This window comes from Emydura macquarii, unplaced genomic scaffold, assembly GCF_026122565.2.
Source record: "Emydura macquarii macquarii isolate MOO-44397 ecotype Brisbane River unplaced genomic scaffold, CSIRO-AGI_Emac_v2 contig_587, whole genome shotgun sequence".
Taxonomy (NCBI): domain Eukaryota; kingdom Metazoa; phylum Chordata; order Testudines; family Chelidae; genus Emydura; species Emydura macquarii.
The window spans coordinates 14,241,411-14,255,433 of NW_027130724.1; the positions used below are offsets into that span (position 1 = coordinate 14,241,411).

The following is a 14,023-nucleotide window of genomic DNA, read 5'->3' on the forward strand; positions in this document are numbered from 1 at the left end:
CTAGGCCAATTCCTAACTAGTGCTGAGTCCCACTGAGTTCAGTGGGTGTTGCAGGATGAAGCCCTGATCAAGCAAAGCACTTAAGTATGTGTATTTTAAGTACATGAGTTGGCTCATTGATTTCAGTAGGACTACACATATGCTTATGTTAAGTACATGCTTAAGTACCTTGCTGAATTGGGACCCGAGTGCTTTTGCTGTATTGGAGCGTGAGTGTAGGCTTAGTAATGGTGACAGGATTCAGCTGCATCGCTACACAGCCTAAGAAGCAGTACAAAGAGCATGTTTGAAAACCTAGCTGTGTTGACACCTGTTATGCCAGACACTCAGACACAATAACATAGGAAGGATGTTTGTTGACCTGATTGTCTAGCAAAGGTCTTAGCTTTGAAAGAAGCCCCTCAGCTGGTGAGAGTAAATAATTCCTATTAGCTTATAAAAATATGTAAAGGAGCCATTGTAAAAGGTCAGATTCTTACAGGTAGATGTACACTTACAAGTGTACGTATAAGTACAATGGATTTCCTCAGGTAAACTCTATGTGAAGTAGTAACATCATCATTAAAGCAAGATAGTAAAAAGTGCCAAATGCTGGTCCCAATGAAAACTCCCAGTTTGTTTCAGGGGGATCAGATTTTGTCTTGCACTCTAAGACTTGCTGGGGAATTTGCAGATAGATATAAAAGTAGTGCATTAAAGATAATGATGTGGAAGTACAGGAGTTTAAAGCCAGCCTAACTCTCTAGCTGCTGGTGCTCCAAGTGTAGTTTCAAGCTCAGTCTTGAGCTGTTGTGCTGGTGGAGGTTCAGGGAGTAGCCCTTGGGTGCAGAGAAAAATAAAGGCGCTCAAAGTGAATTTGTATTACAATATCCTACACCACTAAGGCTTGGTTCACAGCTGAATCTAGTAGGCCAAATTGCCTATCAGCAGCACTGCTGCTTTTCGGACAATAAAATTTGGTGTTCATTTCTTTCTTTATGGCTCAACATGCAATTCTAGCAAGGTGGAGAATTTTCCTGAATTGCTGTTATTAAACTATGAATGCAGTGTCATCTTTTCTAGAAATAGTGGTCCTGAAGACAAATTTAATGGGTGAATAATCATATAATTGTTCTTCTCATAGACTCAGCGGTCACATCTCTAATAACATGGCAACAATGCCTAGGAGGATGATTTTTTTAAACAATATATTATATTTACATCAATATTTTAATATGAGTAGCTTATATTATATTATATTGATATTTTAATATGAGTAGCTTCCTTTTATGGCTATTTGAACCTGGTGATGTCAATTAAGTGTACATATATATTAGCTATTGAAAAAATCATTAGTAAAAATCTAATTTTGGTCCCCTCTAATCACAGCTAAACACAATTATTTCATTTGAGGCTGCTATAAAAAGTACTTTTCTCCTAGAGTAAACTCATCAGGCTTGTCAAACCATTCATAATAAGTGGGCCACAACAGTAGAGTCTAGAAAATAAGCATATGTTTCTATCTCAAAAACCATAGATAAACAAGACAACATTGCTAAGTTCCTAGCTAATAAATAGGATTGAATTTAGCTTTAGAGCTGTAGCCTAGCATAGGTGTTATCAATGTAACTTGTTGCTATTTCATCTGGAACAGCTGTACAGCTTTTCTTTGATGTCAGAGTTTCTCATTTGTGGGTGTTTCAGTCTTTCTTTATTCCTCAGAAGAGCTGAAATGGGAAGAAGAAAAAATTTAATACAATAGGAGTTTTGGCTGAGTAAAAATGGCAAGATTGGGCCGTAGTCAGTAGTAAGAGATAACTATTCAGCAATATTAGCACCTCTGATCTGTTTCCATTTCTCATAGAATACAACCTTAGCTTCTGCCATATTCACATCTGTCTTGAAGGAAAAGGGAAAAGCATGCTGTTTTTACCTTGTAGGTTGATAGTGTCAGCTGAATAATATTCCTAACCCCAAATTTCCATCCTAGCCACGTATGGCACATGGCAGCATTCTGCACTCTCAGCCCAAGCCCTTGGTAGTAAATTTCAACAGGAGTTTTGAGTATGCAAGGGATGCAACACTGTCTGGTACTATCAGGATAAAACATATGATTTACAAATGATGGTAATAGTTGGAGTCTCAGAAATGCCAGACATGCATACGGATGTTGCTATTAAAAAGTCAGCACTGGACCACAATCACCACACAGCCAGATCTGAGATCCCTCGGTATTTTCCTCTGCTTAGGATGGAAAATAACAATGGTGTCTCAAAGCATGTCAACTGTTGGTAAACATTGACTTTTAATGGCGACCACTGTATATGTGCGCCCAGGCACCCTAATCTAATTGTTAGCACATGGACCTTCTTTTTGTGCATTTTGCTCTATGAAAGCAAATAGAAATAGCCGAAGTACTATTTATTTCCCATACTCTTCAAACAGTAATGCATTGCCATTAGGCTCTACATATTGGGGTCATCTTTAGCATAACAGGGCCTTGAACTGGTTGATGTCTGTAGGAATTACTATGATACAAATAATTATTGATAATAGCAGGCTGATAAATGACACCTGAACGCTATGAAAACCTATAATACTGCTATGGCACAGGTCAGCAGGTGGTGCTGTTACACAAAGTCTTCCAAGTTCTTTTTCTTAGCAAGTGAGCAAATGTTCAGCTTTGGGAAGACATGCTATGTTGCAGTTAGTTTTTAGCTAGTAAAGAGTCAGTGGTCCTGAGAGAAGGGGTTGTGTGAGCTGCAGGGAAGTTTGCTCTCTGCCTTGATCTCTGATTAGATTCCATACTTGAGGTACAGTAGCTCTCTCATAGCCAGACATTGAGGCAGGCTGATAGCAGAAGGCCGTGTGGTCTTGTGGACAGGGCACTGGATTAGGGCTCAGGAGATGGGGTTCTGGCTCTGGTGACCTTAGGAAAGTTACTTCATCTTTCTGTGTCTCATTTTCCCTTCTGAAAGTAATGATAATGATACTCCTTTGTAAAGTGCTTTGAGATCTACTAATGAGAAGTGGTATATAAGAGCTAGGAGTTGTTGTTATTATTATTCCTAAAAGAAGGAATTGCCCTGCATGCTCTGTGACCGCATCAGTTCAGGACTGGTGTGTGTAAATAAAGCAAGTAACACTTAGAATATACCCAAACCCCAAGCCACTGATTTCTTCTCCACTGGGAAGCTGTTCTGCAAGGCCTCAAACCATCAGCTAATTCAGCAGAGAGGCACCACCAGTGTCAGGGTGGGATGGTAAAGCAGGGGCAGCAATACTATCTTGAAGAGCTTCATAACATTTCTGCACTGTGGTCTAGTAACTACTTTGTGTGTATTCACTTCCCTTGTGTTTAAATCCTTTCCAGAAAAATATTTCTCAGGGAAAATTCTCAAAGCAGAGTGCCTGGAGTCAGACCAGCTGACCTCCATTAACCTCAAAAAGAGCCAAGTGGCTAAGTCAATCCCCTCTGTGCACCTCTTTGAAAATGACCCCTCTATTGTTTGAGGGTAGCTTACAAAACCATGACAAGAATCAGCCAAAAACAATCCAGTGGCCCGATTCAAAACCCTCAGACATCGATGAAAAGATTTCCCTTTACATCAGTGGACTTTGCATCAGGCCCAGTTTAATGACTGCTTTAGCAAGTTCTGCATTCTAGGCTAAAAGGAGAATACATGAGATTCCAGCATAGTTTTAGAATTACACACTTACTTCTCTCCATTTCCAGAGATGTTATTATCAACAAATGGGATTTCTTCTCTCTCTGTCTTCCCCAGTACAAGGTGATGCTTTTCCATATTTATGACACACTAAAATAATAATAAATATGAATGTAAGAAGGGAAATAAAAAGCCCATAATGATCTCCTCAGCAAGTGTAAAAGAACGAGTGAGAACACACAGATAAATCCTACCTTCAGAGATTTCAAGGTCTGGAGCCCAAGGGAGAAGTTTTTCTCATTGTCTTCTGTTTAAAAAAAAAAAAAAAAAAAAAAAAAAGGGATCAGATTGTGAATTAACAATGGTCTATTATATTCTTTGCAAATATCTCCACTCTTTATGGAAAGACATTCAGCTAAATACTGATCGGTTTCTAGAGGGACTGAATGAGTCTTGAGGGATCAGAAGTAAACTACAGAGCTTTTCACCTCTAGGTCACTGTTTGACAGTGACCCACAGAGGGTAGTTACTGAAATCACATCGCTACTGCCTGATGTGAAATGAGTTTGGTGACTTCAGTCCAATTCCTAGTGATCAGATTTTCACAACACAAAAGAATAATCTTTTTTGGCAGTCGTAACAGAGAGGCCAAGGATAGAATATGCCATGAGACTGAATTATTTCCAGGACAGGGACAAGGTCTGTTATTGGCAGGGCAATACAGGGAATCTTACATGCTGTTGCCCTTGTGATACCTGTTCTCTGGATAAACGGACAACTTGAGCTCTTGATCCAGCAATAAATTCACTTTAAAACAATAAGAGAAAAATAAATATTTTCCCTCTTATATTAAAGGTCTCTATTTTTAAAAGATCAAACAGCTTCACATTCATTGTTGATGAGCAAAACTTAAACACACTACCTACTTTGTACCACACTGAAATAGATATGGGATCAGCTTATGTCATATCCACAGCACATGAAAGATACTGCCAAACAACTTACCTGTGACAACTGCAGAACAGTCCACGTGGATAGTTCCCACTGTAACAGTTAAATGTTCTATCTGGCCAATCACTTTCATATTGCGCAGTAATGAAATCTTCTCACCTTCAGTTTTGTATGTTTTGATATGCTCCTTTAACCTGTACATTGAAACCAGTTACTATATTTAACAGTGCACATTCAACTGAGATGGCAGCAAAAAAAAGATCACTGTATTCTGGGAGCTCTCAGGTCATTCCTATTAAGTGATTATCTTCTGAAGCTGCTTTCTTGGTAACCTATCTATGATGATACTGTATATGGCCCATAACTTACCCCTGTTTAAGTCAATGACAAAAGTCCTATTGTTTTCAATGGGGCAGGATCAGGCACTATACGAAGAAATTCTTTTGGGTTGTATTTCACAGCTTTTTTCTGAAGGAGTTTATTCCTTAGAGTTCTCTCATTGCCTCAGGACAAAAGAATCTGTTAATTCGAAGCTGTCTTCTAGCAATAATGGGTTCAGATTCAGCCCTGGTGTCAGCATGTGCTGCTCCACTTTGAATACAATGCAGTTGAACAACAAACATCACGTCATCATTTGGCCCAGAACTTCTCCAGATAATTGTACAGCTAGGAGAGCATGTGTGATTTTTGTTCATTAGCAAATGACAGGTTACTTCGTTGGAAGTGGTGACATATAAATAAAATATCCAGAAGAAGAGAAAAGGCACATCAATGATGTGCTATATTTTAACAAGTACAGATATTTTCCCTATCTCACTACGTTCCATATATTATTCTGATAATATGTATGGATTATTTAGGTAAATTTTTCATGCTTTAAATTGAACTGAAATTAAATAGAAATTCAAACACAAAGCGATAATTCTTCCCTGGGATCATCCACATTCCTTTTTGATTGTTCTAAATTTTCTCACCTTCCCTCCCTGCCCCACCCCGCCCCACTAATCTGCTTTGTAAGAGCAGGAGGAATCAACTCTGAAAAAGGTGCTTTGAGGCTGGCTCCATTAAAATAGCCATTGTCTTGTCCTGTAGAACTGTCTTGCTGAGTGCAGGAGCAAAGAGTTTCAGTTACTTCATAGTTTCTCAACCTGTGGTACGCATACCCCTGGGGGTACGTGGCAAAAAACCCAGTGAAGGGTAACGAGTGGCAGCCACTGACATCTGGGGAAGTCAGACGGCAGCCGCCCGCTTCCTGCTTGGTCCCAGCTGCCAGCTTCTGGGGGAGGCAGGCGGCAGCCGCCGGCTTCCCGCCTGATCCCACCTCCTAGCTGGGAGGTAGACGGCAGCTGCCCCAGTCCTGGGGGCAGCTGCTGGCTTCTTGGGATGCCAGGCGGCAGCTGCCCAAGTCCCGAGCTGTCCCAGCTCCCAGGTGGGAGCCCAGCGGCAGCCTCCTGCGTCCTGCGAGCTGGGTTCCCTGAAGCTGGGTGGCTGCCACCTACACCCCGGCTCTGAGCTGAGAGACAGCCTCCCATGCCTTGGCCTGAAGATGGGCATCAGATGCCTGCCGCCTGCCCACATCCCTGGGTCCCAGCCTGCATGGAAGCCTCCTCCATCCCAGCTCGGAGCAGGAGGCAGTCACCCACCTCCTGGGCTGGCAGCCAGGCAGCAGCCACCTACAACTTGCCCAGGTGGCAGCTTCCATCCCCGGTGCCCAGTAAGCCAGGCGGAGAGCCCAGCAGCTTGCCCAGTCCTGGAGTTGGGCTCTACCCGCAGGCTTACTTGTCAATTTCACTGCTCTAGCTGAGCAATGAAATTGACAACTATGACAGCCCCAGATTTTACCAGTATAAAAATCTTAAGAAGGGCCCACATAGTGTGATTTGCCCCAGGTTTTCATTCATGTTGGGCCGCTACTGCCTGCTCAGACCTCACAAGTTCCCACCTGTCTGAGGAGAACACCACATGACCCTGCCATCAGGCCATAGTGACTGGCTGGCGTTGACTTTTGCTCCAATATGGATGAAGGGGAGGAGAAAGGAGGGGGGAAACAGCCGGGAGTTTTGTGATCTGCCTCAGCCACACAGCACTGCAGAACTCAGAACTCTCCTGCTTTACGAGAAATACAGTCGTCCAGCGGTAAAGGGGGAAAAGATTGTATTTCTCAGAGTGGAAAATTGAGTGCTGGGGTACTTATTAACATTTTCAGAAGTTAGGGGGTACTTGCTATATAAAAGGTTGAGAAACACTGAGTTACTTAATGCTATTGATTTCCATTTCTTTTGATCTTTCCATGTGTTCTGGTTTACCAGGCACATTAAAGATAGTGAAGTGGAATATGTTCCCCCCAGCTTCCTTTTACAACAGCTAAACTGAACAGAATGGCAAAACTCCTTTAGCTGATTTCATTACCATTTAACATTCTGACTAATTATTGTGATTACTCAGAGTAAAGCAAGTGATTACCAACAATATTTCTGCCAAAGGCACATAACTAAGTATCACAAAGTAATGACCTCACAATCTACATTGATAATCCACTCAGGAGAAGTACAAAAGATATTAGGAAATCCTGTTTTCCACCAGCACTCACATGGTGTTAAGCAGTACTGTGCCTGGCTGCAGCAGGAATTATTAGAGAAGGGGTCAGATTCAGCCACAAAGGAACTGTCTTGAAAGAAGGCTGTTGTCCAGTTTCCATAATTAATTATGGTATTATGTGTTGTATTTCTATTAGCATTTATCAATGTATTTCTGTCTGGGCTGTTATATAGGAAGCGTAGGTGTTCAGGTATACTGAGTGCTGTGTGAAAGCCTAGACAGACAGACACAGCTTATATTAAAATATAGGGCAAACAGGTGCACTGTGTCTTGCCCCTGATGTCAATGGATATCTCAGCTGGGGATGCAGAGCTTTTTCATGGGGCTAGCAAGTATGTCTCTTCTCTGCTACCCCAGTGTGTAGACATCATTGCCTAGCTGAGTTATGACCAAATGATTCATCACCAGAGGGTGAGTAATGGAGCTAAAAGAACAGGAATTTAGACTCTCAGTCCCATGATAAACAAAAAGATTTGAGCCTCCCCAGAGGTGTTGAGCACCCTCAACTCTCATCAACTTCATTGGGGAAAACGGGGGGATCGGTGTCTTGCAAGGTCAGGAGCAAAGACCCTGATTTTCAGAGGAGCTGAGCACCTGCAGCTCCCATGGACTTCCATTGGAGCTCTGGGGAACCAACAGTTCTGAAAATCTGGCCCATGATATTTCGGAGGCTGTTTCATTGTCCCACTAAGAAGGCAGCAGCCAGAGGGGACATTGACATTTGCAATTTAATTATCAGTGTAAAGGGTTCATTATATAGAAAAGAGTAGCTCAGTTTATTTGTCAGTAATTCCAAGTATTTCTGTGACATTAGCTAAAATCACTGGCCTAGATCCTCTGCTGTACTCAAGTCTCTGATGGGAACAGCAAAGGGGGTAGGGAAAGGCACCAGGAAGCCACTTGTTGCTCCTTAACCTTCAGACTGGCTTTATGCTGACCCTGGGAATGTTCAGAGTAGACTGAGTGCTGCTGTAAATAATATAAGCTGATAAGAACCCCAAGAAGCTGTCTGCCAGGTGAGCACTCTTTGGCCACACTCCCTCCATTCCTCTTCTTGTCCGTGAAATACCACCTCTTTTGAGGGCTGGAAGGAAGGAAGTCTGGAGGAGCCAGCTATGCTATGCTGGATCTACATCCACAGGTGAAATGCAGCTGGTTTCTGCCCCCTTTGTGCCACTGAGCAGAGCACAGGAAGCGGAGCAGAAGCCAAGATCTGGCTCATTGAGTCAAATTTTTCCATCAGTCTCGGCTAGATCTTGGAAGGTGCTGAACACCTTCAACTCCCATTGACTTCAGTGGGGTTGCCCATTGGTAACCAAGGGCTGAATGTGGCCTGTTCCACCTGGGGCAGAGAAGGAGAGAACAATTACTTGAGGAGGGCACATGGATTTTTGCCTTTTATGAATTGTTTTTGGTTGCAAGTAAGAACAAGACTCGGTTAAGAAAAGCAGAACGGTGGATGGAGCATGCCATGCAGACAGAACCTCGGTACAAGATGGATGCAAGGCGACAGCTCCTTTAAGATGTGTAATGAAGGTGTTCGTTTATGCAGTCAGACAGAAAATCAGCCTGAAAGCAAGCTTAAAAAGTAGGAAGGCTCCAGCCATAATCTGTGAAAGGAGGTATTTACATGATGATGAAGTGGAATCCTCATTATCCTCTCTGCAGAGCAATACCATTAATATCTCTCACTGCTATGCATGGAGGATTTGTTAGAAGATCTCTTCAGGCTAACTACATTGATCTCTTATCTAACATGTAAGGAGAATATTTAGGGTGGTACAGGGCTTAGGTGTGAAAGGATGAAAAAAAGAAAGGATTTCCTGATATAGGGCTCAATACAATACATGGCTGTAAGTCTGTACTTATTGATTTATTATTATTAAAATATATTTCCTCTCTCTGACTGGGAGGGGTTTTGCCACTACAGCCAATAGGAAATTTCCCATTGTTTTCAGTAGGAGCAGAAATTGGCCCATACATTGATGTAAATCAGCTCTTTAGACTCTCTTTTTGAAGGCCAGGACTTTTTCCAAGGGGACTGAAAATAGTACAAGAATCAAGTCTGACATATAAATGGACAAGAACGGACACCTGAGGCACCACTCTGGGTCTGTTGTGTAAAGGCTCGCTATGGAAAGACGCTGAGCACTGTCAACTCCCATCAGCTTCACCGGGAATGGAGAGTTCTCCTCTCCTCCCAGGAGCGCTCAGCACCTTGCAGGGCTGAGCCCTGAATGCATAATCCTCACTTGTAAGTGTCAGATGCATGTGATTTACTTCCTTGTTCATAGCAGGTGCATTCAAATTTCATTACAAATAAACATACAGGTTAGCAAACAGGAAGTGGAAAAATATGAATAGGCCCAAACCTGAGAAAGGACAATATTCTGGAGCTGAACTGGTTTGGGTAGCTGGGCCCCTTCACTTCAGCTTGCCAAAAGCCTATTTTAAAAAAAATTCACAGCACAATTTATTTCAATCCAATGCTCTCTGGACTTTCAGGATTGTGCTTTCCAAAACGCAAAACAAACCAAAAAAAACTTTTTCAAAATTAATTTTACATTTGTGATAAACAGAGACAAAAACTTGTGCTCTGTTAAGGAGTGATCGTTTCCATTGAGAGCCATCTGGCTGAGTCCTTAAGATCCCTCCAGCTGTGTCACTGCTTTCTACATAGCCCAGGGTATCACTTGGTAGAGCTTAAGGATCTTTGTGACATTTGTTCAGTTGTTTCTCATCTTGTGAGGACAACCCAACCACATGCACTGGAAGAAACGAAAAAATCTCACAAAATGTAATGGAGATTTGAAAAAAAATTAAATCAATGACTCCCGTAACAAAAACTTAAGTGTTAGTGATACTGTAATAAATCCATGGTCAGCTAGGAGTTCATTGATGCCACTATGCTACACATGATGGTAACCTGGAGCTACATGGTAAAGGCAAGGATAGAACTTAGTTCTTTCTGTGCTATCTAGGACAGGCCCCTCCCAGCTGAGCTAAAGGATCACCACCACAAACTAGTGTAAATATAAGCCAAGTTATGATACACAATTGCACAGTTCAAATTCCATCCAGTAGAAGATAGTGGCTTGCATACACAATATATTGCAATACAAATAGCACCTAATTAGGCTGTGGTTTTTATTTCCTCAAAGTGAAGACTATTGTACTACATCTTAGAATCACAAATTCCATCTCAACAGACCATTTCAGAAATAACTTGGAAAATCTGAAAGTTTTCCTCGTTTGTACAGAAGCAACGATACCATGTATGAGTACTCAACATGCTACCTCGTATCGTGAGTTAGGTTTAAGCAGGCCACTTACCCCAGTCTATCCAAACATGCAGATGATATGAGATTATACTGACAACTGGTGTCAACCACAGCTTTCAAGTCCTTTCCAGCACACTGCAAGGAGAAAACAGAGCATTTAGAAGGAGCAGCGGAATGTAAGAAAGAAATATAATGTTAATTGCATTTGTGCTAAGGTACGTGAACATGAAACACAGCACTCCTATAGCACCTGCTATGTCACCATTGAAGTTTCAGTGTCCCAGCACTTCCTTTTCTACTTTCCTCAGCATCTGAACTGAGCCTTAGAGCATGTGAAGATATCAGACTAATGTTTGATTAAGTGAAACTCCTCTATGGAGTAATCCAGATGTAGGGTTGGATCCTGTGAGGTGCTGAGCACCTGTAACTCCCATTGAACCTTTATCTGTAGCTTTTGGGCCAAGCAGGTATCTGAAGAAAGAGTCCTTACTGTGGTGTCCTGGGACTGCCCTTTTCCCAAAGGCCTCAGATTGCATTCCTTGGCTGACATAACTTCTCAATGGAGAGTGATAAAGTCACTGTGCTGACTGGAGTCCACACACTGGCAATCAAAACTTCTCTATTGCCTTCAAAAGTCATAGGCCTGGTTCTTCAGCTGAGGTTAATCAGCGTCACTACACGGACTTCAATGAAGCTATGCCAAATTACAGCATCTGAGGATCTGGACATATATACAGCACTTAGCATCCTGTTGGTTCTATATAGATAAGCATGTTCTGCTCGAGCCAACATTAGATGGCAGGAATGGGGAGCCTTAGAGAAAGAGAGATGGGACCAGAAGGGGTTAAGATACAGGGGATGCTGAGAGTAGGGGGATTTATCACAAAATAAAATTATCCCAACTTTTAAAATAAACATGCCCCAGACCTGCTACTCTGTATGCTCCGATGTCAAAGGGAATGGCAGTCAGGCCTCCTCTTTGCTATTCCCCAGAACATTCGCACAATGACAGATCCATGCCTGCCTGGAGAGGAGTGCGTTAAGAGTTTCAGACACACAGCTCTACCACACTCAGGCTGCCTTAGCAGAAGGGAAGCTGGTGGTGATGATGATGATTGATGGAAAGATTAATGTACTGGGTGTCTCAAACACAGAAACTCCAAAGCCCAGGAGACCTATGTTTGGGTCACCCAGCATAACAGCTGTGTTTTTAAGGCTACTGGAGCCCTTGTTTTGTAGAACTGCTATTATATCCATTGTATTAGAGAGTACAGTTAGCTGGAAAGTAACAACACATTTTTTCAGGGCTGTTGACATTGTCCATTTCTTTGGCTGAAGGAAACCAGACACCTGTCAAAAATAATGTCCCATCAGCAAAAACTTTAGGCTTCGTGACCATAAGTCTGGAAGACAAGGAGCCCAGTTGTGCCTTCATTATATCGGTGGGTTCAATCCCTCCTGTATTGTTGACAATGGGATTTAAGAAAAAATGGTGAAGAAGTGGAGGAAGCATTACCTGACAGCACACTAATATCAAGTCTTCATCCTCCTTTTTCTTTGGGCTGTCTAACTGGGTTTGATTCAGTTTATTGGTCTGTGCTGAGATGTCATTCTTTGGAGTCCATATCCCTCGGTTGTTTCGTAATTTGGATAAATTTGTCTCCATTAAGCGTCTTTGCAGAATGTTATGTGGTTGCTTTAAAACAAAATAACAATAACAATATAATAATACAATGATAATAATACTGTTGGGCTCCATTGCTTACTGATTCGAGTCTCAACAAGTCTTTTATATAGACAGCAAAGGATAAATAACTTACCTGACTTCAGCTAAATTCAATAGGAATTCCTAGACCAAAAGGAAGTATAATGTATTAGCTGAGGGAAAACTCCTATATGACATCAAAATAGTATTTGGAGAACATTATTTCCCCTTCCAAGAGGATAGCCAAGCTGAGGGCATGATATTAACATGGGAATCTGAACAGATTTAAGAAGGATTTAAGAAAATATATTTGATTCTTCAACTATCTGGAAGTTTAACTGGCAATAATTTGGCCTCTGACTAACTGCCTTGTTTAATACGCAGAGGACGATGTGACCTATTGAGTGAATACCGAGGCCTTTTATATCTTGGCTCAAATTGGGTGTAGATTACTTATGAAATGAGTGTGTGGCTTTGTCTAATCCCTGCTTTCTGAAATTGTTTGACATGAATCATCACAGAAATCAACCAGCTGATTTGGGGGGTGCTATACAGATACCTAAAGGTGAAATTGGATAAGGTACAATTGTATAAAGATGACTACAAATATTGTCTATGGTCATATAGGGTTTGACCCTTTGGGTCAGAATTTGGTCTGACTTAAACCTTATGCCCTATGGCTCTTTTCCCCTAATTCTTCATGCCGTTCCTTGCCTTTGCACAATCTTTAAACAGCTTTCCACTTCCTGTGCAACAAGCACCCCTGCCTGTCCTCTAAATCCTTCCTGACACCACACTGCGTTCACAAAGCCTTTCTATATAGGCCATGGAATGAGACGCACACGCTCAGAAGTTTAAAGATGCAAATGATCCGTTAGGTCACCGAGTCCATCTCCCTGCCAATACAGGGTTGCTCCCTACAGTGCATTTTTCTAATGAGCTTCATCTCATCACCAGTGATATCTTCACACCGTCTCAGACCTGAACTTTTGCCAGTAGGTTGTGCATATACATTTGCCTGCATATTGTATATTTGCAAAGGGAAGTATGACAATGGGGCACCTAACTCCCGAGACGTTTCAGTTCAATCTGGTTGCCTAACTCTCTTAGCCTCTCTTGAAAATCTCAGCCTGTATTTTTCTGAATTAGGTTGCAAACTTTTTCCAGTGAAGCCCTTGTGTTTTAACATGTTCTGTGAAGCGTATTAAATAACAGTTACAAGAGACTAATGTAATACGGCATACAAAGTCAGATGACATGAAAACACTCTTCTTAAAACAAATGCATTGTTGGCATTTCAGATTCTGTTGGGCTCATAACATTTACATAAGAACTGAAACTATATTAGATTGATATGAATCAGGTAGACATGGTAAAATACCTGTTGTCATTGAAACGTATCATCTCTCTTCTTTTTTTCATTTTTCTTATTTTTGTATGTGTAGTTCAAGGTAAAATTTTACTTGAAAGGAAAATAAAATTTCTGAATTATAGTCTGTTGCTGATGTTTTGTTTGACTGCCACTTATAATGGCATGTTCTGTATAATGAGATAACACACTTGAATCTGCACCCAGCAGTCAGTAACAATGCAAGACTAGAATTCTAATTATGCTGCCTATATTATCATCAAAAAGAAATGGGGCCAATTCTGCCACCTTTATTTGTGTTAAGAACTATCTTATTCCCAGTGAAATCAATGGGATTAATGTCACCGTAAGGTAATACTTAAACATAAGTAGAAGTGAGAGAATTTGTTCCATTTTTTTAATTATACAGATACTCCACATTGTGGCATGAAGAAATCACTTAAGAAAAGAGTCCTCCCATTTAAGGCAGAAG

General features: G+C 41.5%; 1 protein-coding gene across 1 annotated transcript in view; it reads right to left on the reverse strand.

Moving 5' to 3' along the window:
- Positions 1–1,408: 1,408 nt before the first annotated feature.
- Positions 1,409–14,023, reverse strand: part of NRIP3 (nuclear receptor interacting protein 3) — a 30,729-nt gene continuing 18,114 nt past the window's right edge. The window contains exons 5-10 of the mRNA XM_067540758.1: positions 11,994–12,173; positions 10,530–10,612; positions 4,653–4,792; positions 3,902–3,954; positions 3,700–3,797; positions 1,409–1,706 (exon numbers count right to left, since the gene is read on the reverse strand). Coding sequence (XP_067396859.1) covers positions 1,691–1,706; positions 3,700–3,797; positions 3,902–3,954; positions 4,653–4,792; positions 10,530–10,612; positions 11,994–12,173 — 570 coding nt within the window. The 3' untranslated portion in view covers positions 1,409–1,690. The remainder of the gene's footprint in view (positions 1,707–3,699; positions 3,798–3,901; positions 3,955–4,652; positions 4,793–10,529; positions 10,613–11,993; positions 12,174–14,023) is intronic.